General features: G+C 45.6%; 1 protein-coding gene and 1 non-coding gene across 2 annotated transcripts; one reads left to right on the forward strand and one right to left on the reverse strand.

The window, feature by feature from the left end:
* Positions 1–2159: 2159 nt before the first annotated feature.
* Positions 2160–26811, forward strand: PIPOX (pipecolic acid and sarcosine oxidase). Its single transcript, XM_049772786.1, has 8 exons — positions 2160–2338; positions 8599–8747; positions 21797–22010; positions 22248–22417; positions 24010–24175; positions 24680–24838; positions 25394–25469; positions 26366–26811. The coding sequence occupies exons 1-8, from the start codon at positions 2180–2182 to the stop codon at positions 26476–26478; spliced, it is 1206 nt and encodes a 401-aa protein (XP_049628743.1). The 5' UTR covers positions 2160–2179; the 3' UTR covers positions 26479–26811.
* LOC126032206 (small nucleolar RNA SNORA51) lies at positions 5039–5171 on the reverse strand. Its single transcript, XR_007503829.1, has one exon. It is a non-coding gene; the product is annotated as a small nucleolar RNA SNORA51 (small nucleolar RNA).
* Positions 26812–27873: the final 1062 nt, after the last annotated feature.

Here is a 27873-nt window from a genome sequence, read left to right on the forward strand (position 1 = left end):
TGCCTTGCATGCGCCTGACCTGGATTCAATTTCTGGCATTTCATATGGTTTTTTAGCACCGCCAAGAGTGATTCCTAAGTACAAAACCAACAAAGATCCATCAGCATGGCTGGTGTGACCCCAAAACTATAAACAAACAAGCTAAAAAGGACAGCTATGTATTTCTCCAATGTCTATTTTATTGTCTTGCTCTTTCCTGGTAAGGCGGGAAGCTATCATTGCCCAGGTTGGATTTCTAGGTCTGACCATTTGAGCATTTTGTTTTCCTTGTTCATGGCCCAGCATTTTCTGGAAAGTGACTCTCGCTTCCTTGCTCTTCTCTCAACTCCAGAGCACTGACAATGTAAGATTAAAAAAATTTTGGGGGGCTGGAGAGATAGCATGGAGGTAAGGCGTTTGCCTTTCATGAAGAAGGTCATCTCTTCGAATCCTGACATCCCATATGGTCCCCCGAGCCTGCCAGGAGCGATTTCTGAGCATAGAGCCAGGAGTAACCCCTGAGCGATGCCGGATGTGATCCAAAAACCAAAACAAAAAAAATTTTTTTTAATTTATTTTGGCTTATTTAATGGGCACATAATTGTACTATTATTTTCATTGCTGGTGAGTCTGGACACACTTTCGCGTGTGGACTTATGACCTGTTTTCCCTTGTGTATAAACTATTCATCTCTTCTGACATCTTATGAAGAGGAATCTGGGGGCTGACCTTCGATATTTATATCAAGCCTTTACATACTCAAGCAGTACATTTTTCTGTATAGCATCCACCATTTTTTACTGGAGGGGAGTCGTCCTGTTGGGAGGCAGATGCTATCTTATTCCAAGTGTCTTAGGGTTGGGCGGGATTTGGGTGATTTCTGAATTCTAAAAAGATTTTGTTTTCAGAAGGGGAAAAAAAAGCCAACCCTTTTGCATCCCTCCTTGGGCTCTTATTCTCCTGGGAGAGGAAGTCTGGGAGCAGGTGAGAGCAGCTTCCTCCCATTACAGAGCCATAAATTCCATTACTCTGGGCTCTCAGCATTTTGCTCAGAAATTACTCCTTGTGGTACTTTGCTGACCATATGCAGTGTTGGGGATATGACTGGGGTTGGTCATGTGCAATTCTTGTGTTCTCTCTCTGGCTGTTTAACCTATTAGAAGTTTGAGCATCCTGTGGGGGTCGGCAGCCACAGAGCCTGCCCAGGATAGAAGGAATGACAAATAAGGGGAACATCTTTAATGTGGAATAAAAAATAAATCCTTACTCCTGGGGATGTGAGGATTAAATGAGGTAATGCGTGCATAGACAGATTCAGCACGAAGTTAATGAAATGTCAGCCGCAGGATGCCTTAATTGTACCTCCTCCTCCCAGTTCTAGTACCTAAATTTGTGTTCATAAATTTTCTTTTCCTTTTTTTTAAAAGAGGACCCCCAAATTAAAAAAATAAAGTCTTAGGCCCTGCAAGTCACAGTTCTGTCCTGAATGCGTGTAAAAGGATGGAGTGCATGGGGTGTTTACTTCCATGTTAGTGTGGAGTGCCCTGACTGTGCCCCCCCAAAGCTCCTCCTTTTCACTCTCCATTTATTCTGGATCATTTCTTCGCCTTTAAAAAAAAAAAAGTAAGAAAGGAAAAGAAAGGAAAACATGCTGAGAATCATTTAATTATCACAAAACTGCTCTCCTAATTGGCCCCTTCGTTTACCCCTTGACCTCACCACCCACCAGGGAGGTGGGCCTTACCCTGGGCCTGGTGCCAAGTTTTTAGCTCAGCCCTCCGGAATCTTGAAGGAAATCAGGCTGGCAGCAGGGGGAGGCAGCTTTCCTGGTGCCCAGCTTGGTCTAGGAGGCATTGAAATTCCTGGGCCGAAGTCCCAAGACAAAGATCATAATGAGACAGGAAGGTGGCATAGGAAGGAGCCCATTTGCATGACAATAATTGAGCCAAGAATAGAAAGCTAGAGGGATGCAAGGGTGAGGCTGGCAGCTGAGCTGGGCTAAACCTCCTGATCTGATTCCCCAGCTCTGCTCTGCAGGGGAGGAGGAGGCGGGAGCAGAACTCAGTGCTAGGTTGAGGGAGTTAGGGGAGGGAGCCCTGGGGAAGAGGTCATGCTTCCAAGGGATTGTGGGGAACTGGCCTGGCTGGACTTTGCTTTACTCCTCCCTCTCTACTCCTGAGTCCGCCATTGTTTGCCTTCTATGCATGCAGGCTCGGTGATGGCTGCGGGTGATGGGAAGGGCACCATGACAGCTCAGCACCATCTCTATGATGCCATTGTGATAGGGGCTGGCATCCAGGGCTGCTTCACAGCATACCACCTGGCCAAACACAAGAAGAGGGTCCTTTTGCTGGAGCAGGTACTGTGTCCCCTCTGCACTCTTGAGCTCAGGGACTGTCCCTCTCTCCTCTCCTACAGAGGGCTTTCCAGAAACTGAAGACTGTAGCGTGAGGGCCAAAGAACCAGATTCATCCCAAATTCTGCGCAATTTGGAGTCTGACTGCTAGTATGTTTTGTGATAATGCAGAGCAAGTTGTCATTACCCTAAGATCCTTGTTAGGTTTCTAGGTACATTTTCTCTCTTTGCTATATTCTTCACCTACTCTTGTTTTGGTTTTTGAACCATACCTGGTAGCACTTGTGGACGAGTCCTGGCATCGCAGAGGGTAACATAAACATTGGCAGGGATCAAACCTGGATCAGTAGTGTACAAAACAAGTAAGTGCCTTGCCTGCTGTACTTTCTCTCCAGCCCCAATCTTGACCTAATCTTTTCTTTGTTTTTAATTGAGCCACTGTGATTTAAAATTAATTTTGTATGTTTTTTTTGTTTTGTTTTGTTTTTGAGCCACACCCTGAAATGCAAAGCTGACTCCTAAAGCTGTGCTCAGGGATTACTCCTGGAAGAGCTTAAGGATCCATATGGGGCACTGGGGATTAAACCCAGATTGATCAAATGCAAGGCAAGGGCCCTACTTGCTGTACTATATATCTCTGGCTCCCATGATTTTTTTGTTTTGTTTTGGGCGCACACCCTGCAGTGCACAAGCTTACTCCTGGCTCTATTCAGAGATCACTCCTGGCAGGCTCAGGGGATTACACAGGATTTTGGAGATCAAATCTGGATTGGCTGTGTGCAAGGTAAATTGTCTACCACATTATACTATTGCTCTGCCTACTATACTATCACTCTGGCCCCATAATCTTTTTTTTTTTTTTTAGTACACCTGGTAGTGCTCAGTGTATGGAGTCACTCCTGGTAGGCTCAAAGGACCATATGGAATATATGGAATACCAGGGATTAAGTCCAGATCTGCTATGTACAAACTAAGCACTTTACCTGCTATACTATCAGTTTGGCCCCGTGACCTCTTCATAACTAAGCTTTATCCTAGTTTTTTTTTCCTTCCTTCTTTCCACCCAGTTTCTTCTAGATTATCTGGCCAATGGGGGTGAGGGTGGAAGGTGGGCAGAATTTGCTCTGCCTTGAGTAATCTCTCCTGCTTGTGATTTGGAGACCACACACATCTACCACTAGTTTAGAGGGTCACTCAGGGGAGTACGTAGCTCTGGGGATCAAACCAGGGGGTCCTGCATACAAAGCAGGCACTTTAACCTTTTCTTTTCCTTACTTTTAATTTTTTTTATTTTGGTTTTTGGATCACACTCAATGATGCTCAGAGGTTACTCCTGGCTCTGTGCTCAAAAATCATTCCTGGCAGGCTTGGGGACCATATGGGATGCCAGGAATCGAACCCAGGTCCTTTGTGGGTCGGCCTCTTGCAAGGCAAACACAGGCCAGCACTTCAACTTCAACCTTTGAACCATCTCCCTGGCACCCAAGATTACTTGGGCAATCTTTATTTTTTTAATTGATTAAAGCCTTGGATAATCTTAAGTAAATATCATATGGCTCCCATGCCAAGGTCAATTTGCCAGCCTATGAGGCAGTGTTCTTCCCTCTAGGACAATGCCCAGCAGAGGTTTCTGGTTTTCTTTTCTGCCCCCCCAAATAGCAGCATCCTCCTTGCCTGAGACACATGAAATAAAACATAGGTCTTATTTTCCTGTCCAGTAAAGGTGACCCCATGTAGTGCAGGATCTAGTGAGCGTCCTGTGGGTGGACCCAAGCTAACTACAGGGTTCTTCTGAGGGCATATCTACCCAGCTCACCCCCAAACCAAAGAGCTTTCTACCTTTCTGCTCTGACTGCAGATCTACAGGTGATTCTGCTTTATTCTTTATGCTCATGAGTTAGATTGATTAGAAGCCTTTTTTATTCTCTATCAGTTTCTCAAAGCCTGAGGGAAGTCCTGGTCCAACTTTATAGGAAACTATCTTTTGCTAAACTAAATCCTACAGCTCTCCTTTGTTCTGAATGGTCTGAAACCTCAGAAAAATAGTCAGCATTAATTTCCTTGCCTATAAAATGAGGAAGCTAGACTAGAGTGATCTAGAAAATTCCATCCTTCCTTTCTTTTTTCTTCCTTTCTCTTCTTCCTTCCTTTTTCTTTTTCTTTCTTTATTTTCTTTCTTACTATCTTTCCTTCTATCCTTTTTTCTCTTTTTCTTTCTTTTTTCTTTCTTTATCTTTTCTTCCTTTTTCTTTCATTCATTATCTCTTTCTCTCTCTTCCATACTTTCTTCCTTCCTTCCTTCCTTCCTTCCTTCTTTTCTTTCTTTCTTTCTTTCTTTCTTTCTTTCTTTCTTTCTTTCTTTCTTTCTTTCTTTCTTTCTTTCTTTCTTTCTTTCTTTCTTTCCTTCTTTCTTCTTTCTTTCTTTCTTTCTCTTTCTTTCTTCCTCTCTGTTCTTCCTTTTTCTCCTTCCTTTTATACTTCATTTCTTCCTTCCTTCCTTCCTTCTTCTTTTTTTTTTTTGTTTTTGGGCCACACCCGGCGGTGCTCAGGGGTTACTCCTGGCTGTCTGCTCAGAAATAGCTCCTGGCAGGCATGGGGGACCATATGGGACACCGGGATTCGAACCAACCACCTTTGGTCCTGGATCGGCTGCTTGCAAGGCAAACGCCACTGTGCTATCTCTCCGGCCCCCCCCCTTTTTTTTTTGGTCCCCCAATTCACAATATAGACCAGGCAAAGGGCCTGTGTTGAGGTCTATATGGGATGCATTTACTGTACCTCCTCTTTCTATACAGTCAGTGTAAAGAACACAACCTGTGGTAAGAATTGGAAGGTCTTATCTTTTCTTTTCTTTTTTTTGATTTTTTAAATATATATATATATATATATATATATATATATATATTAAAAAAATCCTTCATCAGTGCAACATTTCCATGACCAATATCCCAAGTGTCCTTCCTCCCCACCCCACACTGGCCTGTACTCTAGACAGGATTTCTACTTCTCTCATTCAGTCACATTTTGTTTTGATAGTTCTCAGTGTAATTATTTCTGTGACTGCACTGAACAATCTCTGTGGTGAGCTTCATGTCAGGAGCTAGACCCTCCAGTTCTCCTCTTTTTTGTCTCTGAGAATCATTACACAAATGTTTTTCATTTTTCTCAAAACCCATAGATGAAGAAGACCATTCTGTGTTTTTCTCTCTCCCTCTGATTTATTTCATTTAGCATAATAGATTCCATATACATCCACGTATAGGAAAATTTCATGACTTCATCTCTTCTGATGGCTGCATAATATTCTATTGTGTGTATGTACCATAGTTTCTTTAATCATTCATCTATTGAGGGCATCTAGGCTGTTTCCAGAGTCTGTCTATTGCAAACAATCCTGCAATGAATATAGGTGTGAGAAAGGGATTTTTGTATTGTATTTTTGTGTTCCTAGGATATATCTCTAGGAGTGGTATAGCTGGATCGTATGGGATCTCAACTTCCAGCTTTTGGAGAAATCTCCATATCGCTTTCCACAAAGGTTGGACCAGATGGCATTCCCACCAGCAGTGAATAAGAGTTCCTTTTTCTCCACATCCCCACCAGCACTGCTTGTTCTCATTCTTTCTGATGTGTGCCAATCTCTGTGGCATGAGATGGTACCTCATAGTTGTTTTGATTTGCATCTCCCTAATGGTTAGTGATCTGGAGCATTTTTTCATGTGCCTTTTAGCCATTTGTATTTCTTTTTTGTCAAAATCTCTGTTCATTTCTTCTCCCCATTTTTTGATGGGGTTAGGTGTTTTTTCTTGTAAAGTTGTGTCAGTGCCTTGTATATATTTTGGATATTAACTCCTTATCTGATGGGTATTGGGTGAATAGTTTCTCCCACTCAGTGGGTGGTTCTTGTATTCTGGGCACTATTTCCTTTGAGGTGTAGAAGCTTCTCAGCTTAATATAGCAATACTTGGGACAAGGAATATGGGAGGCACTACTTACCCCAACTTTAAACTGTATTACAAAGCAATAGTTATTAAAACAGCATGGTATTGGAATAAAGACAGACCTTCAGATCAGTGGAACAGGCTTGAGTACTCAGATAATGTTCCCTAGATATACCGTCACATAGTTTTTGATAAAGGTGCAAGAAATCCTAAGTGAAACAGGGAAGGCCTCTTCAATAAGTGGTGTTGGCACAACTGGCTAGCCACTTGTAAAAAAGCGAACTTAGACCTCCAGTTAACATCATGTACAAAGGTAAAATCCAAATGGATTAAAGACCTTGATATCAGGGCCCAGAGAGATAGCACAGTAGCGTTTGCCTTGCAAGCAGCCGATCCAGAACCAAAGGTGGTTGGTTCAAATCCCCGTGTCCCATATGGTTCCCCGTGCCTGCCTGAAGCTATTTCTGAGCAGACAGCCAGGAGTAACCCCTGAGCATCACCGAGTGTGGCCCAAAAACAAAAACAAAAACAAAACAAAAAAAGACCTTGATATCAGACCTGAAACCATAAAGTATATAGAACAACATGTAGGTCAAACACTCCATGACATTGAGACTAAAGGTATCTTTTTTTGTTTGTTTGTTTGTTTTGTTTTGTTTTGTTTTTGGGCCACGCCCTTTTGACGCTCAGGGGTTACTCCTGGCTATTCACTCAGAAATCGTTCCTGGCTTGGGGGGACCACATGGGACGCCGGGGGATCAAACCTCGGTCCATCCTATGCTAGGGCTTGCAAGGCAGACACCTTACCTCTAGCGCCACTTTCCCGGCCCCTAAAGGTATCTTTAAAGAGGAAACAGTACTCTCCAAACAAGTGAAAGCAGAAATAAATAAATGGGAATATATTCTTTCTTCTTTCTTTCCTTCCTTCCTCTTTCTCCTTCATCCTTCTCTTTCTTTCTTTCTTTCTTTCTTTCTTCTTTCTTTCTTTCTTTCTTTCTTTCTTTCTTTCTTTCTTTCTTTCTTTCTTTCTTTCTTTCTTTCTTTCTTTCTTTCTTTCTTTCTTTTTTTCTTTTTTTTTTTTTTTTTTTTTTTTTTTTTTTTTGTGGTTTTTGGGTCACACCCGGCAGTGCTCAGGGGTTTTTCCTGGCTTCGTGCTCAGAAATTGCTCCTGGCATGCACAGGGGACCATATGGGACGCCGGGATTCGAACTGATGACCTTCTGCATGAAAGGTAAACGCCTTACCTCCATGCTATCTCTCCGGCCCCTTTTTTTCTTTTTTTCTTCCTTCCTTCCTTCCTTCTTTCTTTCTTTCTTTCTTTCTTTCTTTCTTCTTTTTTCTTTTTTTCTTCCTTCCTTCCTTCTTTCTTTCTTTCTTTCTTTCTTTCTTTCTTTCTTTCTTTCTTTCTTTCTTTCTTTCCTTCCTTCCTTCCTTCCTTCCTTTTCCTTCCTCCCTCCCTCCCTCCCTCCCTCCCTCCCTCCCTCCCTCCCTCCCTCCCTCTCTCTCTCTCTCTCTCTCTCTTTCTTTCTTTCTTTCTTTCTTTCTTTCTTTCTTTCTTTCTCTTTCTTTCTCTCCTTCCTTCTCTTTCCTTCCTTCCTCCTTTCTTCCTTTCTTTCTTCCTTTTCTTCCTTTTTCTCCTTCCTCCTTCTTTCTTTTTTCTTTCTTTCTCTCCTTTCTTCCTTTTTATCCTTCCTTCCTTCTTTCCCTCCCATTCTCCCTCCCTCTCTCCTCCCTTCCTTTCTTCCTTTGGCCTACAACCAGCTGTGCTCAGGGTTTACTTCTGGCTTTGCACTCAAGGATCACACCTGCCTAAGGTACCATATGTGTGCCAGGGATCGAACCCTAACCATAGTTCTATCACTCTAGTCCCCTCATTGAGATGATTTGAGGGGGGTTGGGTCACATTTGGTGGCACCTAGGGGTTACTACTGGCTCTGTGCTCAGAAATCACTCCTGGTGGGGCTGGAGAGATAACATGGAGATAAGGTGTTTGCCTTATATGCAGAAGGACGGTGGTTCGAATCCTGGCATCCCATATGGTCCCCTGAGCCTGCTGGGGGTGATTTCTGGGTGTAGAGCCAGGAGTGGCCCCTGAGTGCTGCTGGGTGTGACTCCCCCCCACCAAAAAAAAAAAAAAAGAATTATAAATCACTCCTGGCAGGCTCGGGGGACCAAATGGGATGCCAGAAATCAAATTGGAGAACATCCTGGGTTGGCTGATTGCAAGGCAAACGCCTTACCACTGTGCTATGAGAAGATTTTTAAAGGGGATGGCCGTGCAAGGGGAAACAACTTCTGTTGTCTCTTACTTTCTCCTTCTAGTTCTTGCTACCGCACTCCAGAGGAAGCTCTCATGGGCAGAGTCGAATAATCCGAAGGGCGTACCCTGAAGACTTTTACACCCAAATGATGGATGAGTGTTACCGAATGTGGGCACAGCTGGAGAAAGAGACTGGGACCCAACTACACAGGTTAGCAGCAGGTGGGGGAGGAATTCCTAGACTCAGGGGGCTCCCAGCAGCTAGAGGAGTTTTCAGTGTGTAATATGGTAAAGCCACAAAGATAGGAGATATAAGGTATCAGAGAGAGGCAGAGACTAAAGGCCAAAGGAAAAAAACAAGCAAGGAAAGTGCATTCTGCTCACTCTCAGATTCCCTAAAGGCTCTACTGGTTCCTTAGCACCAGGCTGAATTCCAGGGCTAGGCACAGGTCTTGTGGCCAAGGCTAATAGGCATTTTTTTGTGTGTGTATGTTTGTTTTTTTGTTTTGGGGTCAGACCCGGCAGTACTTAGGGATTACTCCTGGGTCTGTGCTCAGAAATTGCTCCTGGCAGGCATGGGGAACCATATGGGATGTCAGGATTCAAACCACTGTCCATCCTGGATTGGCTGTATGCAAGGCAAATGCCCTACCACTGTCCTATCTCTCCAGCCCTTGACAGGCGTTATTTTGAAGAAGACATTCAGAGCTAAAATTTGTACCTTCATTTGCTGTTTGTTTTTGTATTTGTGCTACACCTGGCAGTGTCCAGGGTGTACTCATGGCTCTGTGCTCAGGGTTCACTCCTGGTAGAGTTTGGGGGACCATATGGGTGCTGGGGATTGAATCCCTGTTGGATACTACTAGGAAAATGCTTTACCCATTGTACTATTATAGCTCCAGTCTGTGGGAGGGAACTTTTTGGATTTATTTTTAGAGTTGGAAAGGAAGTAGAAGAGGAGGTATTGTCTTAAGAGTTTATATTCCGGGACCAGAGAGATAGCACAGCAGTATGGCATTTGCCTTGCACTCAGCCGATCTAGGATGAACAGTGGTTCAAATCCCAGTATCCCATATGGTAGGTACCCTGTGCCTTCCAGGAATGATTTCTGAGTGCAGAGCCAGGAGTAACCCCTGAGCACTGCCGGGTGTGACCCAAAAACAAACAAAAAAGTTTATATTCCCACTAATATTTTTTTGTTTTGTTTTGTTTTGGGGCCACACCCGGCAGTGCTCAGGGGTTATCAAAAATAGCTCCTGGCAGGCACGGGGGACCATATGGGACACCGGGATTCGAACCAACCACCTTTGGTCCTGGATTGGCTGCTTGCAAGGCAAACGCCGCTGTGCTATCTCTCTGGGCCCCCCCCCACTAATATTTTAACCTCACAAGCTGGATCTTCACCCCAGAGTAACACTGTAAAATCAGTTACTCCCTCCTCCCATTGGAACAAAATGGGGGTATACTTGGGCCACATAGCTTGCTCTGACAAAATTGAGTGAGCTTGTAAAACCCCTCAGGGCTCTCTCTAACCCTTGTAACTTCTTTTTTTTTTGGGGGGGTCACACCCGGCAGAGGTTACTCCTGGCTCTACGCTCAGAAATCGCTCCTGGCAGGCTCAGGAGACCATATGGGATGCCGGGATTCGAACCACTGTCCTGCATGCAAGGCAAACGCCTTACCTCCATGTTATCTCTCCGGCCCAACCCCTGTAACTTCTGTCTTGAGGACCTGACCCTTGATCCTTCAAACACTCTGACAACAGAGTGATGCCAGGAGAACTTTAACTCTCTGTTCTAGCTCTGCCTTCTTCTCAGTGGCTCTTAACTGAACTTCCCACAAACCCCAGCTCTGCCCTACAGGATGGCAGTTATTTTAATGGCCAGGAACTAAGAGGTTACTGTTCTGTTGCAAAAACACCATTAACTTAAGAACAAAGTGAAATCCATTATGCAAATACAGCTAGGGCAGCTAATTAGAGATTTATTCCTGAGGCAGCTAATGCACCCAGCACCCAAATAAAGGAGAGAGTCTTGCTGAGGGGGTTGAAGGGGTTGCTGGCAAAGGGACCCCTCTCTGTCAGCCATCTGTGAATACTGCTGAGTTTCTTGTGCTGAAAGAATTGCCAAGGCCTTGAAGGTCTGCTTCTTCCCAGGAGACAACTAAGGGCTGTTAAGAGAGTTTCTGGAATTTTTTTAAGTTGGAAGGTGATTCAAAAGTCAGATTGACTTGACTTTGGTTTTCGGTTCTGCTGGAGCTAGGACTCAGCATAGAGCACTGTCTTACATGCGTGAGGCCCAAATTTCAATCCTTGGCATTGGCAAAACAACAGCAAAAAACAAACAAATAACTACAAATAAAAGAACTATGCTAACAGAGTCCCTGTTCTACCTCTGACCTCTGTGAACTTGTTTTGGCCTTGTTTCTTTTCTTTTCTTTTTCTGTTTTTGTTTTTTGTTTGTTTTTGGGTCACACCCAGCAGCACTCAGGGGTTACTCCTGGCTCCAGGCTCAGAAATTGCTCCTGGCAGGCTCAGGGGACCATATGGGATGCCGGAATTCGAACCAATGACCTGCTGCATGCAAGGCAAATGCTCTACCTCCATGCTATCTCTCCGACCCCAGGCCTTATGTCTCTTCAGAGATCTTTGTGTTGACTAAATAAGAACCCCTTGCCACAATGCCTCTTTTTTCTTCCCTGAGAAGCACAGCTCTGCTCACTGACTTGACCATTAACCACTAATCTCTCAGTGAAGGGAGAAGAGCAGGAGGAGACAGATGAAGTGCATCAGGGATCTCAAAGGGAACTGGAGCAAACGAGAGGGGTCCTTGGTAGAGACAATCGTATGCCCTTACACTGTTCCTCTTTGCTAAAGTATAGAGATTGAGAAAGACAGACACTCTCACCAGCCAGGCCTGCATCACCTCTAAGCTCGAACACACATAGTTAACAAGCAAGTTGTCTCACCTCTGGAAGACTCATTTTTCTCATCTATGAGTAGGGCCAATAAGGCTCCTTTTTTCTTTTTAAATCCTTTTCTATTCCCTACTCATACAGGAATTTTTTTTCTTTTTTAAAGGACATTTTTTAAAACTTTATTTATTAATTGATTCATTGATTGGTTTTTGGGCCACACCCAATGGCGCTCAGGGGTTACTCCTGACTCTGCACTCAGAAATCGCCCCTGGCAGGCTGGGTGACCATATGGGATGCTGGGAGTTGAATGAGGCTGTTGTGAGCATAAACACATACCAAGTACCTGGTGAATGATCCTCATACTCATTTTTTTTTATTGTTGGTTGGTTATTTGGGGGGGGGGGTGTTGGACCATACCTACAGGTGCACAAGGCTTTGTGTTCAGGAGTCACTCCTGGTGGTGCTTAGGGAACCATATGTGGTGCTGGGGATTGAACCCAGGTCAATTTTGTGCAAGGCAAGCACCTTGCTTGCTGTAAAATCTCTCTGGCCTACTTACTTTTTTTTTTGTTTTTGGGGAATTTTTTTTTGGGGGGGTCACACCCTGCAGCGCTCAGGGGTTACTCCTGGCTCTACGCTCAGAAATCGTACTTGGCAGACTTGGAGGACCATATGGAATGCCGGGATTCAAACCACCATCCTTCTACATACAAGGCAAATGCCCTACCTCCATGCTATCTCTCTGGCCCCTATGTTTTTTCTCCTGGCAGCACTCAGGGGTTATTCCTGGCTCTATGCTCAGAAATAGCTCCTGGAAGGCTCCGGGAACCATATGGGATGCCGGGATTTGATTTGACCCACTGTCTTTCTGCATGCAAGGCAAACAGCCTACCTCCATGCTATCTCTCCGGCCCCTTCCTTTTTTTTTTAATCCTTATCTATTCCCTACTCATGCAGGAATTTTTTTCTTTTTTAAAGGACATTTTTTTTTTGTTTTTGGGCCACACCCGGCGGTGCTTAGGGGTTACTCCTGGCTGTCTGCTCAGAAATAGCTCCTGGCAGGCACGGGGGACCATATGGGACACAGGGATTCGAACCAACCACCTTTGGTCCTGGATGGGCTGCTTGCAAGGCAAACACCGCTGTGCTATCTCTCCGGGCCCTAAAGGACATTTTTAAAAACTTTATTTATTAATTGATTCATTGATTGGTTTTTGGGCCACACCCAGTGGCACTCAGGGATTACTCCTGACTCTGCACTCAGAAATCACCCCTGGCAGGCTGGGGGACCATATGAGATGCTGGGAATTGAACTGGGTCCCTCCTGGATTGGCTGCATGCAAGGCAATGCCCTACCGCTGTGCTATCTCTCTGGCCCCGGGCCCACTTAATTTTCTAGTACTCTGAGGGAATGCATTTGGCTCAAATATACAGACATCATTTTTAGTTTTGGTGTGTGCTGTGGGTGATATTCTTTAGTTTGGGCCTTCCATACGTGTCTGATCTGAAACCAGAAATTATTTGCAGTTCTGTGTATACCAGACTGTTGAGTTTCCAGGATGCTACTCGTATGCGAGGGCAGCACCAGGGATTAATTTTGTGGCCTCAAGATTTCAAGGCAGACATTTTTGCCACTGAAGCATCTCCTGGTTCTCCAAAATGCCCTATCCTCTGTGCTATCACTTTCCTTCCTCCTTCCTTCCTTCCTTCCTTCCTTCCTTCCTTCCTTCCTTCCTTCCTTCCTTCCTTCCTTCCTTCCTTCCTCCCTCCCTCCCTCCCTCCCTCCCTCCCTGCTCCCTCCCTCCCTCCCTCCCCGCTCCCTCCCTCCCTCTCCCTCCCTCCCTCCTTCCCTCTTTCCCTTTCATTTTTGTGGTTTTGGGGATCAAACACAGGTTCTCAGTTATGCAAGATACGTAAGTTTTACCATTAACTTAAAGCTCCAAAACTCCCCCTATAATTTTAGACTAGAGATAGGGTTGGCAAATCTATTCTGTAAATGGGCACATAGTAAGTATTTTAGGCTTTGCAGGCCATATGGTCTCTGTTGCAACTATACAACTCTGCCAATTACTCAGCCCTGCCACTGTAGTGTGAAAGCAGCCCCAGATAATATGTAAACAAATGAGCATGGCTGTGTGCCAATGAAACTTTATTATGGGCTCTGAAATTTCATAAAATTATCATGCATAAAATGGAATTATTTCTTTACTTTTTTATCAACTATCTAAACATAAAAATCAGGGCTGGAGAGATAGTACAAAGGTTAATGCACTTTCCCAGCATGCACTTGGAATAGCAACCCTAATTGAATTCCAGCACTGCATATGGTCCCCAAAGCATTGACAGGAGTGATTCTAGAGCACATAAACAGGTATATGGCCCCTAAACACTGCTGGGTGTAGCTCCAAAGGGTCAGAGAGATAGTACAGCTAGTAAGGCACCTTTGCCTTGCACTTAAGCCAACTTGAGTTCAATCAATATTGGGCGGCACGTCATATGGTTCTTTGGGTCCCACCAGGAGTGATATCTGAGTGTAGACCCAGGAAAAATCCCTGAGCCCTGTCAGGTGTGGGTCAAAAAGACCAAACAAAAACAAAACAAAACAAAACGAGAGGGGGGGGCAGGCTCTTCCACTAAGCTCTAAAAGAAAATGAGAAAATAATGGCCAGTAATACTTCCCAGTCAGTCCAATCCTGGCTGATACCTCTGTGGCATCCTCAGAAAGAGCGGTGGGGGCAGATTCCCCTTTCTGCATAAACTAAAGTAGTCCAATTTCACACCTTAGACCCTCTGACGAAATGGCCCAGCTTTACAACTGAACAAACCACCAAAATTATTATTATAATTTTTTTTGTGGTTTAGACACTGACTTTAGTAACACCATGAAGAGGTGTAACAAATATTTTTATTTTTGGGTTTTTTTGGGAGGGGGTCACACCCGGCAGCGCTCAGGGGTTACTCCTGGCTCTATGCTCAGAAATAGTTTCTGGCAGGCGCATGGGACCATATGGGATGCCGGGATTCGAACCACCGTCCTTCTGCATGCAAGGCAAACGCTTTACCTCCATGCTATCTCTCCGGCCCTGTAACAAATATTTTAATTTGCCTTTGTTGATCTAAGTTTTGTTTTTGTTTTTGTTTTTGGGTCACACTCAGTGATGCTCAGGGATTACTCCTAGCTATGTGCTCAAAAATCACTCCTGGCGGGGCCGGGCAGTGGCGCTAGAGGTAAGGTGCCTGCCTTGCCTGCACTAGCCTTGGATGGACCCGAGCCAGGAGCAACTTCTGAGCGCATAGCCAGGTGTGGCCCAAAAACCAAAAAAAAACAAAACAAAACAAAAAAAAAGAATCACTCCTGGCTTGGGGGACCATATGGGATGCCAAGATTCGAACCACTGTCCATCCTGGATCGGCTTCCTGCTAAGCAAATGCTCTACCTCTGTGCTATCGCTCTGGCTCCTGTTGATCTAAGTTTTGATGATTCCATTCACCTTTGTCTTGTAACAAGCAATAGGAAGTAAATTTGTTTATGCTTGCATAGAGGCAGTTTACAGTAGTGGGTGGGAGATTGGGGACTCTGATGAAGGGAAGGGAAGGTCACACTGGTTGTGGGATTAGTGTTTGAATATTTAATGTCTCAAGGTGTATTATGAGTAATTTGGTAAATCGGTGTTATACAAAAAATTAGGGAAAAAAGGGAAAAACTCAAGCAAAGAAACAACAACCAACCAAAAACAACAACATTAACAAAAACAAACAAACAAACAAACAGGTGTAGCCCTAAGGTTTATGAGTCAAAATTTGCTTCAAAGGGTACTACACACTGGGGCCAGAGCAGTGGCCCAAGTGGCAAGGCATTTGCCTTGCACGCGCTACCTAGGATGGACTATGGTTTGATCCCCCAGCATCCCACATGGTCCCCCAAGCCAGGAGCAATTTCTGAGCGCATAGCCAGGAGTAAACCCTGAGCATCACCGGGTGTGGGCCCCCCCAAAAAAAGATACTACACACTGGTTTATTCCTTAACCATTCTTCTTTCTCTAAATAAGTTCATACCTAAATGATCCCAAGTAGACTTCTAAGTGCATTTGAAGAGGAGAAATATCAGAGGTCTTCTTAAAAGGCCATCATGGGGAAGGTGCAGAAAGATAGTACAATGGGCCCCCTGGGAGTGGTCACTGAGCATAAAATCAAGAGTCAGTCAGCCCTGAGAATTATTAGGTATGACCCAAAACCCAAACAAACAAACAAATAAAAAACGGACATAATTTTTTTTTTTTTTAGCGATGAGAGTCACATTAGGCGATACTCAAGGCTTACTCATGGCTCTGCACTCAGAATTTATTCCTAGTGGTACTAAGGGACCATATCTGGTGTTGGGAATCAAACCCAGGCCAGCTACGTGCAAGTACCTTACCTGCTGTACTATCCTTCCAGACCCACAAAGACAATTTAGACTGGAGAGTTAGTACAAGGTTTAAGATTCTTGCCCTTTTTGCATTCAGTCCCATTTCAATTTTCATTGCGCCACATGGAACCCAAACACCACCAGGTATGGGAAACAAAAAGAATGTGGTTTGAAGAAACTTTAAAGTTCTATAGGCTGTTAGGCGTTATTATATTATGAACAATTTCTTTTTTTTTTTTTTTTTTTTTTTTTTTTTGGTTTTTTGGGCCACACCTGGCGGTGCTCAGGGGTTACTCCTGGCTGTTTGCTCAGAAATAGCTCCTGGCAGGCACGGGGGACCATATGGGACACCGGGATTCGAACCAACCACCTTTGGTCCTGGATCGGCTGCTTGCAAGGCAAACGCTGCCGCTGTGCTATCTCTCAGCCTAAACAATTTCTTTTAAGGTATTTAACTCAGGCATACCAATTTACTTTATTCTTTTACTTAATAGTATAAGAACAGATAATGTCCATTTCTATTCCTTTAGCTTTGGATCTTAATTTTTATTTTCTCAACAATTCATCATCTTTGTGATGCTTATTCTCTAAGATTTTTCTGGAAGAACCAGAGAAATACCAGGATCTAAATGATATGAGAGCATTTACTTAATGCTGCATGATTTTTTTTTTTTTTAACGCACAAACCTTCAGGAATCCATAGTTAAGAGGACTGTCCAACTCTTTTTATTCTGTTCTGCCGCTTTCTGTGACAGTGGCATACTAAACACAGTGGGCTCGGAATATTTGCATATATTTTGGGAACAGGCAATGACACATGTGTCAGATCACAAGGTCTGAATCTTGTGTGATGCGTACAGTCAGGACGCTGATACCAACAGCAAATCCCAGCTCTGTGGCCTGTCTCTCCCCTGCCCCGCCTTTTCCCTTTGAGTCCTACTATCTAGCTCCTGACCCCGGCTGCCCCTGCTTAGCTGACAATATCAGACAAGATCACAGCCGTAGGCAGTACAGCTGCTGGCAGAACCTGGTGGCCCCCTCCGCAGCTGCTGCTTCCTGTGTCTGCGAAGTGTCTGGCTTGTCAGCCACATCCCCTCCCTGGAGCAGTCTTTGTTAACCAATTCCACCTCAGCCCACTGAGCAGAAGATGAAACGCCAAGCGTTGCCTGCAAACCCAACAAAGACAGCAGCCATTGCCAAAGTTGGATTCCTGTCCCTTCCCCAAGGTGACTCTGAAAGCTGACTGCCTGGTGTTTCTAAACCAGAGGAAGGAAAGAAAGCCAGAACCTGGGGTGGAGGGGTGTTGTCTCCCTGTGAGGAGCCCTCCCCACTCCTCCTTGCCTCCTGGCCTGCTGTGGAAACCAGTGGAAATCCCAGATCACCAGCTCGCTCCACCTTGTCTGAGGTTTTGTTCAGGCTAGAGAAGGTGTCAACAAGGCTCGTGGGAGGAATCTTCCATTGGCCTTGATGCTGGGTCGAGAGGGAGGTCTGCTCCTTACAAATGTTCACTTCTCAGCTGGTGAATTTCTGGGAGTTGGGAACTATACTGTGTCTAAGGTTCGCTATCTTTGCCACCTGACTTCCAGGTCAGGACTTCCAGCCCTGACAGGTCATTCCTTGGTAATTTCCCCATTCCTGGGATGTGCATGTCCCTTCTCACCTTTTTCCCCAACTTTGTAGTTGAGATCTCAGCAAAAAAAGGGAAGAGGGAGGCTTAGATCACAGGGGTGCGAAATTGATGTAGAATGAACAGCCTGTTTATTGGGATCTAGGAAAAGCCATTAAGAAAATAAGCACTTAAATGATTTTCAATCTGCCCATGGAAGTCATCTATCTTCATTCTGGGGAGGAAGCCCCATTCTCTAATCCCGGTTTTGATTGACTGATTTCCAATTCTCTAAGCATTTCCCACAGGAGCCTCTCACCTATCTCCTATAATGACAGGCCTTTGCATTTCCAGGCAGTGTTTTACATTTATTTCAGATTTGCTCATAATGGTCAGAAATCTCTCTCCAATCCAAGGCATTTCTCCAGCCGAGCACGGTTTCCCTCAGGCCAAATAGCTCAGCTGTGATCCACGGAAAATGAGAATTTCCCTTACGCATCTTCGGACGAAGGAAGGGTCCAGCATCACAAATTCAGATGGAAAATTTCCCACTGTTAGATCAATATCTGGACTAAGAAATAAATGCCACAGGGGCAGAGAGCTGGAGCAAAATGATTACAATCGGTACAATTACATTCACCGGCAGAATCAACGCACTGATTACTGCTAGGGCTGGGGACTCCCGCTTCACCCACCACAGGACAGCATGGGAATTAGAACATCACTTGGCATTTTATAATTCGACAGATTTGCCTGTTGTTTTGGTGTGAGTTCATTTTCCCCATGAACAGTCCTTTACTGGAAGAAGAGTTGGAAGAAAGGAAGGAAAGGTAGAAGGGAAAGGAAGAAGGAGATAGGGATGGAGGGAGGCAGGGAAGGACAAAGGAAAAAAGGAAAATAATGAAATTCCACAGTCTGTGAGAAAAAGACCAAGGCTGATGGCTTATAGGCAGGGAGAGAGAATATGTTGCTCTGAAATTTCAGAGCCAGGAACCTGGCATCACTATTGATGGGAAGGTTAAGCTAGGTCCTGCCCAGAATTCTACCTTGCCCTTTGTGCCATTTAAGAATGTTCCTTAGGGCACATTGTTGCCTGGGTACATGAAGTCCAAATATATGCCACCCTATCTCCCCTCTTGAGTTGTGGATTTTCCTACCTTAATTTTGGGACATGTACCAGGGTGTACTCTGTCTCTACCTATGGAGAAGCCTCACTCTCTCTCTTGAGTGTGCTACTGTTTCCTTTTACCTCTCCTCCTCTTCTTTGCTACCTCCAATAAAACCTGTTTTCTCTTTAAATAAAAAAGAATGTCAGGGCCAGAGAGATGGCAGGGAGGTAAGGTGTTTGCCTTGCATGCAGAAGGTTGGTGATTCGAATTCTGGCATCCCATATGGTCCCCTGAGCCTGCCAGGAGTGATTTCTGAGCATAGAGCCAGGAGTAACCCCTGAGCACTGTTGGGTGTGACCCCAAAACCAAAAAAAAAGAATGTATACTTGGGCTGGAGCAGGTTGGATACTTGCTTTGTATGCAACCAACCTGAATTTGATCCCCAGCACCCCATAAGGTTCCTGAGTGCAGTGCCAGGAATAACCCCTGAGCATCACTGGGTATGAGCACCCCCCAAAAAAAAGAATGTATACTTGGGTGACATTTTTTTTTGTTTTTTGGGCCACACCCATTTAATGCTCAGGGGTTACTCCTGGCTAAGGGCTCAGAAATTGCCCCTGGCTTGGGGGGACCATATGGGATGCCGGGGGATCGAACCGTGGTCCTTCCTTGGCTAGCACTTGCAAGGCAGATACCTTACCTCTAGCGCCACCTTGCTGGCCCCCTTGGGTGACATTTTAACTATCTTGTGACCAAGAGGTTTATTAGGCAATGTTTATTTTTCTTTCTTTCTTTTTTATTTATTTATTTATTTATTTATTTATTTATTTATTTATTTTTGGTTTTTGGGCCACATCCAATGATGCTCAGGGGTTACTCCTGGCTATGCACTCAGGAATTGTTCCTGGCTTGGGGGACCATATGGGACACAGGGGGGATCGAACTGCAGTCTGTCCTAGGTCAGCACGTGCAAGGCAAACGCCCTACCACTTGCGCCACTGCTCTGACCCCATACGAGGCAATTTTTCATGACCCAAGGACCAATCTGAAGCTCTTTAGAGGCCCCAGAAAGACGCTGCTGACTTGTAGGGACTTCCACCGCCTCTTTCCTTGGCTGCGCTCTGAAGCGGCAGGGAATGCAGGGCAGGCGGGGGGCCATGGAGAATGGATTGGGTGCGCTGCGTGGCTCTGTGTACTGACACCGGCCCCAGGGCTTGCTGTCTCCCTGCCCCCTCCCAATCTTCTCTTTAATCCCCACAACCAGATAATGTGGGATTTGGAAGCATGTAATATCCATGAGACTCCATTATAGGCTATTACGAGCTTTATATGCAGTACCTGGGGGATGTACCAGGCTGACACTGGTCACAGGGCAACTAAAATGGAGAAGGGGCCACAGGAATGGCCCCCAGGACCAGGGTGATCCTTCTATTGTTTAGATCTGTTTCTGCAAAACATGAGCTCTGCTCTCGTGTGCCAGAGAGACAGAGCATTCTAGAAAGAAATACCTTTCACTCTAGTAGGGAATCAGAAGCATAGCTTTTGTCTAGGGAGAAACAGAAGCTTAACATATCTGAATTCATGGCAAAAGGAAGAAAAGTCACCCATCCTGGTTTCTGCATATGAGCACTACTGACTAGGGTGGGGTCTTCTGATAGAGCAGGGGACACATCCCTAACACCTGACACAGGTGATAGTGGCAGCTCACATGATGACAGTTGAAAAATCATGGCATGACATCTCCTCATGCCTCTGGGTTGGGAATAGTACCCCTGAGGTGTGGAACCACCGAGAGTCCAGCAGACATGGTAACAGGAAGCTGGTGTCTTGCAGATAGAGGAGTGCCAGCTCCCAGCTTAGACTCTTTCCGCAAATTGGCAACCTCTAAGAAGGAACTGAGATAGCCATGCAAGAGGTGACAATGCACTCATTCAATAACAGAAGGGAAGGGTGGGGAAGAAACAGTTTGGATGGGGGAAAGTGAACAAGAACAAAGAACTCAAAATTGTCAAAAATCAGCTAGATCATAGCTCAAAGGACTGAGTGCATCTATGCAGCAGGAGACTGGGGCTCGATCTTCAGGAAACCCCACAGTTTCCCCCATACTACCGGCTAGGAGCCAAATCCAAAAACGTAAAATGACAGAGAAATCAAAACTGTGAATGGGGGGCTGGAGAGATAACATGGGAGGTAGGGCCTTCCATGCAGAAGGTTGATGGTTCGAATCCCGGCATCCCAAAAGGTCCCCTGAGCCTGCCAGGAGTGATTTCTGAGCATAGAGCCAGGAGTAACCCCTGAGCGCTGCCGGGTGTGACCCAAAAACCAAAACCAACCAACCAAACAAACAAACAAAAAACTGTGAATGGGCTCAGAAGACTTTAGGAAGCAGAAGTCTCCTCCAATCTGATGGACACCCCATCTAGGAGTGTAGATAAAAGAGAATTTAAGTTCTGGGACCAGAGCAATAGTACAGCAAGCAGGGTACTTACATCGCATATGGCCAACCTAGGTTCACTCCTTGACATCATATGGTCCCCCGCACCCTGCCAGGAATGATTTCTGAGCTCAGAGCCAGAAGGAACCCCTGTGCGCTGCCAGGTGTGACCCAAATTTCAGAGAGAAAAGAGCGTTTAGGTTCTCTGTTCTTCAGGGGAGGGTGGGTCCTAAGCAGAGAGAATAGTGAGACCAGGAAATTCTTAGGAATCTAGGAAATTCATAGTGTCAGGAGTCTTGGGGCTAACTCTAGTGACCACCCCCATGGGTTTTCTTCCTCCCACCCTCCCTTCTTTTATTTTTTTGTCTTAGTTCTTTCTACTATATCTATATATATTTTAAATTTGGGGGTCATACCTGGCAATGCTTGAAAGCTATTCTCAACTCTGTTCAGGGTCACTCCTAGAAGTGCTCAGGATATCAGGGATCAAATCCAGGCTTCCCATATACAAAGCATGCAGGGGTTTTGTTGTTGTTGTTTGGGGGTGGGGGTCAGCCCTGCAGTGCTCAGGGTGGTGCCAGGGATTGAACCTTGCTGAGCTGCATGCAAGATAAGCACCTTTACCTGCTATACTATCTCTTCATCTCCAAAGTCCCATCCTTTAAATATGAGGCTAAGGCCGAGATTCTTTCTACCTGGACCAGGTGGATTGAATAGTGAGAGCAAGTGGCCCAGAGCACTGATACTCTCTGCCCCTTCACCCAAGTGTATTGTTTATGTTTCTTAGGCAGACAGGACTCTTGCTGCTGGGAAGGAAAGAGAATCAAGAGCTGAAGACAATCCAAGCTACTCTGTCTAGGCATGGAGTGAAGCACCAGTGTCTCCAACCTGAGCAACTGAAGCAACGTTTCCCCAACATACGGCTGGCAACGGGAGAGATTGGGCTCTTGGATGAGTCTGGTGGCATCCTCTATGCTGACAAGGCACTCAGAGTCCTCCAGGTGATACTGTGTAACCTTAGGGCATCACAGCTCCTGTTGTGCCCAAGGTCCCATCAGCCTTCTCTCCTCTCAACCCCTTGACAAAAGTCTTTGTCCTGCCTGCTTTGCCCTTGACCTTCAGGACAGGGCAGTTTTACAGGTTCTGTGCTTTCTGTGCTGTATTAAGTGAAGGACTTTGTCTAGCAGGAAGAATCACGCATATAACACATTTGCCATGCTCTGCCTCTTTCACTGCAGGATGTAATTCGACAGGAAGGAGGTATAGTGCGTGATGGAGAAAAGGTGCTGGAGATCAAACCAGGACAACTGGTCATGGTAAAAACGCCTGCCGGGAGCTACCAAGCCAAGAGCTTGATCATCACAGCAGGTCCTTGGGCCAACAGACTCCTCCAGCCCTGGGGTCTGAGCTGCCTCTCAGGTAAGAGAGCCTTGAAGTGGCTGGTTAAGAGAAGAAGCTTTACAGCCCATTTGAGTCCTGGATCCTCCGATTGCTAGTGGGTAATTTGGGGCAAATTTGTTCACTTCACTGAGCCTCAATTTTATCATCTGTAAAATGGAATAAGGCAATTGGAGAATTAAATAACAGGATACCTATAAAACCCTTAAGAGTTAGCCTGGCTTGTAAAAAGTACTAAGTATCTGGTGCTAAGGGGAAAGGAAGAGTACAGGTATGAGAGGAAATGTAAGAATGAGAAATGAAGATCAGAGAGACAATACAGTGGGTAAGGTACTTGTCAATACTCAACACTGGTTATCATTCCCAGAATACCATCAAGAGTGATTCTTTTTTTTTTTTTTTTTTGGTTTTTGGGCCACACCTGGCAGTGCTCAGGGGTTACTCCTGGCTGTCTGCTCAGAAATCACTCCTGGCTGGCACGAGGGACCATATGGGACACCGGGATTCGAACCAACCACCTTAGGTCCTGGATCGGCTGCTTGCAAGGCAAACGCTGCTGTGCTATCTCTCCGGGCCCAAGAGTGATTCTTGAGCATAGAGCCAGGAGTAATCTTTGTGTACTTGTGAGTGTGACCCCAAAACAAGAGGAAGGAAGGAGGGAAGTAGGGAAGGAAGAAGAATAGAAGGAGGAAAATAAGGATGGAGGGAAAGAAGGGAAGGAAGAAGAAAGAAAGGAAAACAAAAAGGAAGGAAGGGAAGGAGGGAGGAAGGGAAGAAGAGAGGGAGAAAGGAAGGTAGAAAGAAAGGAAAGGAAGCCAGAGCATTGGCACAGCGGTAGGGCATTTGCCTTGCACGCAGCTGACCCAGACAGACTGATGTTTTAGGTTCGATCCCCCATCGTCCTATATGGTCCCCCAAGCCAGGAGTGATTTCTGAATGCATAGCCAAGTGTGGCCCAAAATAAATAAATAAATAAAAATTAAAAAAAAAAAAAAAGTAAGGAAGGAAGGGAGATGAAGGGCCAGAGAGTTAGTTCAATAGACTGAAGTATATGTTTTTCATGCAGGAGTCCTGGGTTTGCTTTCCACCATCACGTGTTTCCTGAACACTGCTAGAGAAAGCCCCAAGCACCAAGCCAAGAGGAGACCACAGATACCACCAGCTAGGGTCCCAAAACTGCTCCCCCCAAAATGGGGAGTGAAGTAGATTAAGAAATTTTTGTGGGGCCCGGAGAGATAGCACAGCGGCGTTTGCCTTGCAAGCAGCCGATCCAGGACCTAAGGTGGTTGGTTCGAATCCCGGTGTCCCATATGGTCCCCCGTGCCTGCCAGGAGCTATTTCTGAGCAGACAGCCAGGAGTCACCCCTGAGCACCGCCGGGTGTGGCCCAAAAACCAAAAATAAATAAATAAATAAATAAATAAATAAAAGACATTTTTGTGTATGCAAGAAAATAAGGCATGTAAATGACCTGAGAACTGGATGGAACAAGGATGATGAGTTAAGCAGGGCATCCAAGCTTATATTCAAGGATTAGAGACCCCAGAAGTTACTCTCCTTGTCCTTAGAGTTCCAAGAATCTCCCCTCTTCACTCCCATTCCTTCTCCCTACACAGACACTGAGGATTAATGTATGTTACTGGCGAGAGAAAGTTCCTGGGTGCTATGATGTAGCACAGGCATTTCCATGCTTCCTGAGCCTGGAAAAGAATCTGGGTTCCCACCATGTCTACGGACTGCCCTCCCGAGAGTACCCAGGACTAATGAAGGTGAGTGGAAAGATTTTAAGAAGGCAAGTAGGAGGGAGCTCATGCTGATATGGGACAGCTGCTCTTACACCACTGAACCCCCCACCAGTCTCTGTTAGAGCTAGTGGGCAGTTGCCATGAACCAGCTATACTATTAGCTTCTTGCAATTCAGAACTCCCAGCAAAGGGAACCCTTCCTTTGCAAACAGGGTTGGTGGGGGCCCAGAGGTCATTCTAGGCAACATTGTGTGGCAAGTCTCTGTGGGGACTGGGAAAGGCCCTGGAGACTGAGGGATGAAGAGATAGTTCCCAGGTAAGGGGGCAAGCTGAACCTGTTTGGATCCCAGGCATCAAATATGGCCCCCCCCAACCCCCCAGAGCATCACCAGGACTGATCCCTGAGCACAGAGCCTGGAGTAAGCCCTGAGCACATTTGGTTGTGGTCCTAAATCCAAAATACCATAAACAAAGCTGCTCTGGGCTGGGCTGGCCCTGGCAGCTCACTCTGGTCTAATTGGGAGCCAGGTCTGCTATCACCACGGCAACAAGGCGGATCCAGAGGAGCGGGACTGCCCGGCAGCCTTGTCTGACATCCTAGATGTCCAGATCCTGCGCAGCTTTGTCAGCGAACACTTACCAGACCTTGAGTCGGAACCTGCCATCATGGAGCGCTGCATGTATACGGTAGGGGCTGGGCAGAGCTCTGAACCCCTGGGAAGGGACAGGGGAGCTGGCTTAGTCCCTGCTCTCGTTGACCCGCTGGCATGGGATGTGCCTTGAAACAAACAAGCTCACTTCGGCAGTTAGTTTACCTCTCCCAGAGAGGCGCCCTGGAGGGTTATTCATATTCCTTTTCATTAAGAAACTAGGCTTATGCCTGGCAAGTCCTTCACTATGTTTCCCAGAAGAGCTCTAAAAGATTTTTTGGCAAGATGTTTTAGTTGATCAGGCCTTCGGGAGAAAGAGGAGAAGAGACAGATGTCACCAGGACTAGAGGCAGCTGAAGATAGTTTACATGCATTAGCTGAGCACCTACTGTGTTCACAGCTCTGTGGGGGAAGAGGCAGATGGACAAACAGAAAGCTGGCATTGCCTGAGGGAGCACTGGCACACATACCACATCCTGTGCCCTGTTCTTTCCCTGAAAATAAATGCAGCCCCTTTCCTTCCTTCTGGGTCTGGAGGGTTTCTGCCCCCACCCCAACCTCAGTGGACACAGGTGTAACCATTTCTTCCTAGAACACTCCAGATGAGCACTTTGTCCTTGACCGTCACCCAAAGTATGACAACATTATCATCGGTGCTGGATTTTCTGGTGAGCCTGAGGAAGGGGAGATGGGTGTCTTAAGGCTGATAGGTGTCAGGGCTGGAGTGATAGTACAGTGGGTTTGCTTGTACATGGCCAACCTGGGTTCGATCCCCAACACTACATATGGTCCCTGAGTCTACCAGAAGGATCTCTGAGTGAAGAGGTAGGAGTGAGCCCTGAGCACAGCTGGGAATGTCCCTCAACCAAAAAACAACAACAATAACAACAACAAAACTACTGATCAGAGATATGTCTCATGGGGCTGGAGAGGGAGTTCGGGGTGCAGGGCACCTGCCTTGCATGAAACCAATTTTGGTTTGATCCTTGGTACCCTTAACCCACCAGGAATGATCCCTGAATGCAGAGCCAGGAGTAAACCCTGAGCAATGCTAGATGTGACCCAAACACAAACACAAAACAAAACAAATCTGACAAAAGCATCATGTCTCTAGGGGCTGGAGAGAGTGCAAAAATAAGATTGTTGCCTTGCATGTGATCAACTCTGATTCTATCTCTGGCACCATTAATGGTTTCCCAGGAGCTAAATTCGATTCCCTGAGTACCACCAAGGGCGATTCCTGAGCACAGAGCCAGTAGTAAACCCTGAACACTATTGGGTGTGGCCCTCAACAGTCCTGTCCCCCTACACTTGTTACCAAAACTGACTGACTTTAATGCCAGGCAAAGGTGATTTTCCAACTCTTAACCAGCCAGGTGGGTGCCAAAGTATAGTCACTACATTCATAGATGGGAGGGAAAATCTGAAAAGCTCATGAAGGTAATGTTTGTTTGAGGAGGCCATGAGAAGAGAGTAAGTCCCACTCTCTGTGGGCAGTAGAGAGGACTCCCAGAGGGCCCAATCTTTCTCTGAACATGCCTGACCATCTGCTCTCCTCTCCCAGGGCATGGATTCAAACTGTCCCCTGTGGTGGGGAAGATCCTGTATGAATTAAGCATGAAATTAACACCTTCCTATGACTTGACACCTTTTCGAATCAGCCGCTTCTCCAACTAGGGAACAGCAGCCTTTGATCCTGGGCAGTAGCCTCCTTCTGTGCTGCATAGCTTGCATAGCTGAGAAGAAATCTCAGATGAAGGAAGGAAAGAAAAATATCTCAGATGGAGAGACCACATTCTTTTCTTCTGCCTCTCTTGAGCCCCCTGCAAATCCAAAACGATTGGATTTTTCTTCTTTCCCTTGCCAACTCCTCAGTTCCACTACTTTGCTTTCAGAAAGTCAATCAGATTTTCCATAATCACAGAGTAATGAAGTCCTGGGAGATTGATATATGTGTGTGTGTATGTGTGTGCGTGTGTGTGTGTGTGTGTGTGTGTGTGTGCGCGTGTGCATGTGCATGCATGTATGGTGGGGTGCGCAGTGCTCTGATTTAGTGCTTAAGAGTTGCTATCTGAGCATCAAACTGGGGGCTCCTAAAGCCAGAACAATAATACAGCACTTGCCTTGCACCATACAGTTGACCTGGCTTTGATCCTCGGCACCCATAAGGTCCCCTGAGAATCACCAAAAGTGATTCCTGAGTGCAGAGCCAGGAGTAAGACCTGAGCATTACTGGCTGTAATGCTTTAGTTTGTAAAATAACTGGTGTGTGTGTGTGTGTGTGTGTGTGTGTGTGTGTATGTGTGTGTGTGCGTGCTCCTATATGCAATTCCCTAAAGGTGAATGTCTTAAGAAGTTGCGCAAAAAAACAGAGCAGTCTGCCTAGTACAGATGAGGCCAAGAACTTGCTTCCTAGCTCTGCCAGATGCCATCCCCAGGTTGATTCCCAGTTCCAAAACCAAGGCTGTACCTCCTCAGTAAATGTTTACAACAATGGAAACAACAAAGGAAGTGGAAAACAAAGAAAAACTTCTTGGCAGGAACATTGAATGAATTGGAACAACTTTAACCATCCAGGAGAAGGTGAAGATGATCTTGCTTAGATTTTGGGGTTTCCTGGTCCTATAATGAGAGCCATCCACCATCACAACTCTCATCATGTCTGACTCATTTTGCACAAAAAATATCAGGAGAATAAAAAAAATGTTGAATGAGTGAATAAAGCCCAGAGATAGCTTAGTGGTAAAGTACCTGATTTGTAGGCAGGATGTGTCAAACAGACTCACCACCACTGCACAATAACAAAGGAAAAGGAAAGGGATAAATGAACAGTAAACAGATAAATTACTGAACAGCATTAAAGTCTATGGTGAGCTTTATTTTCCATGTGACCTTGTTTTCTTACAGACTTGGGTAAATCAGCTTCCCAGAACCCATTACCTAGGGAGTTCTGGGGGAATCTTGATCCCCTTACTGCCCTCACCCTCTTTCTTGGGGTTTCTTGTCTGTGTCTTCTCCCTTCTCTGGTTCTGTAAAGATGCTCAGCTCCCCTGTTTCTCATTAAGGTGTATT

Source organism: Suncus etruscus, chromosome 1, assembly GCF_024139225.1.
Source record: "Suncus etruscus isolate mSunEtr1 chromosome 1, mSunEtr1.pri.cur, whole genome shotgun sequence".
Lineage (NCBI taxonomy): Eukaryota > Metazoa > Chordata > Mammalia > Eulipotyphla > Soricidae > Suncus > Suncus etruscus.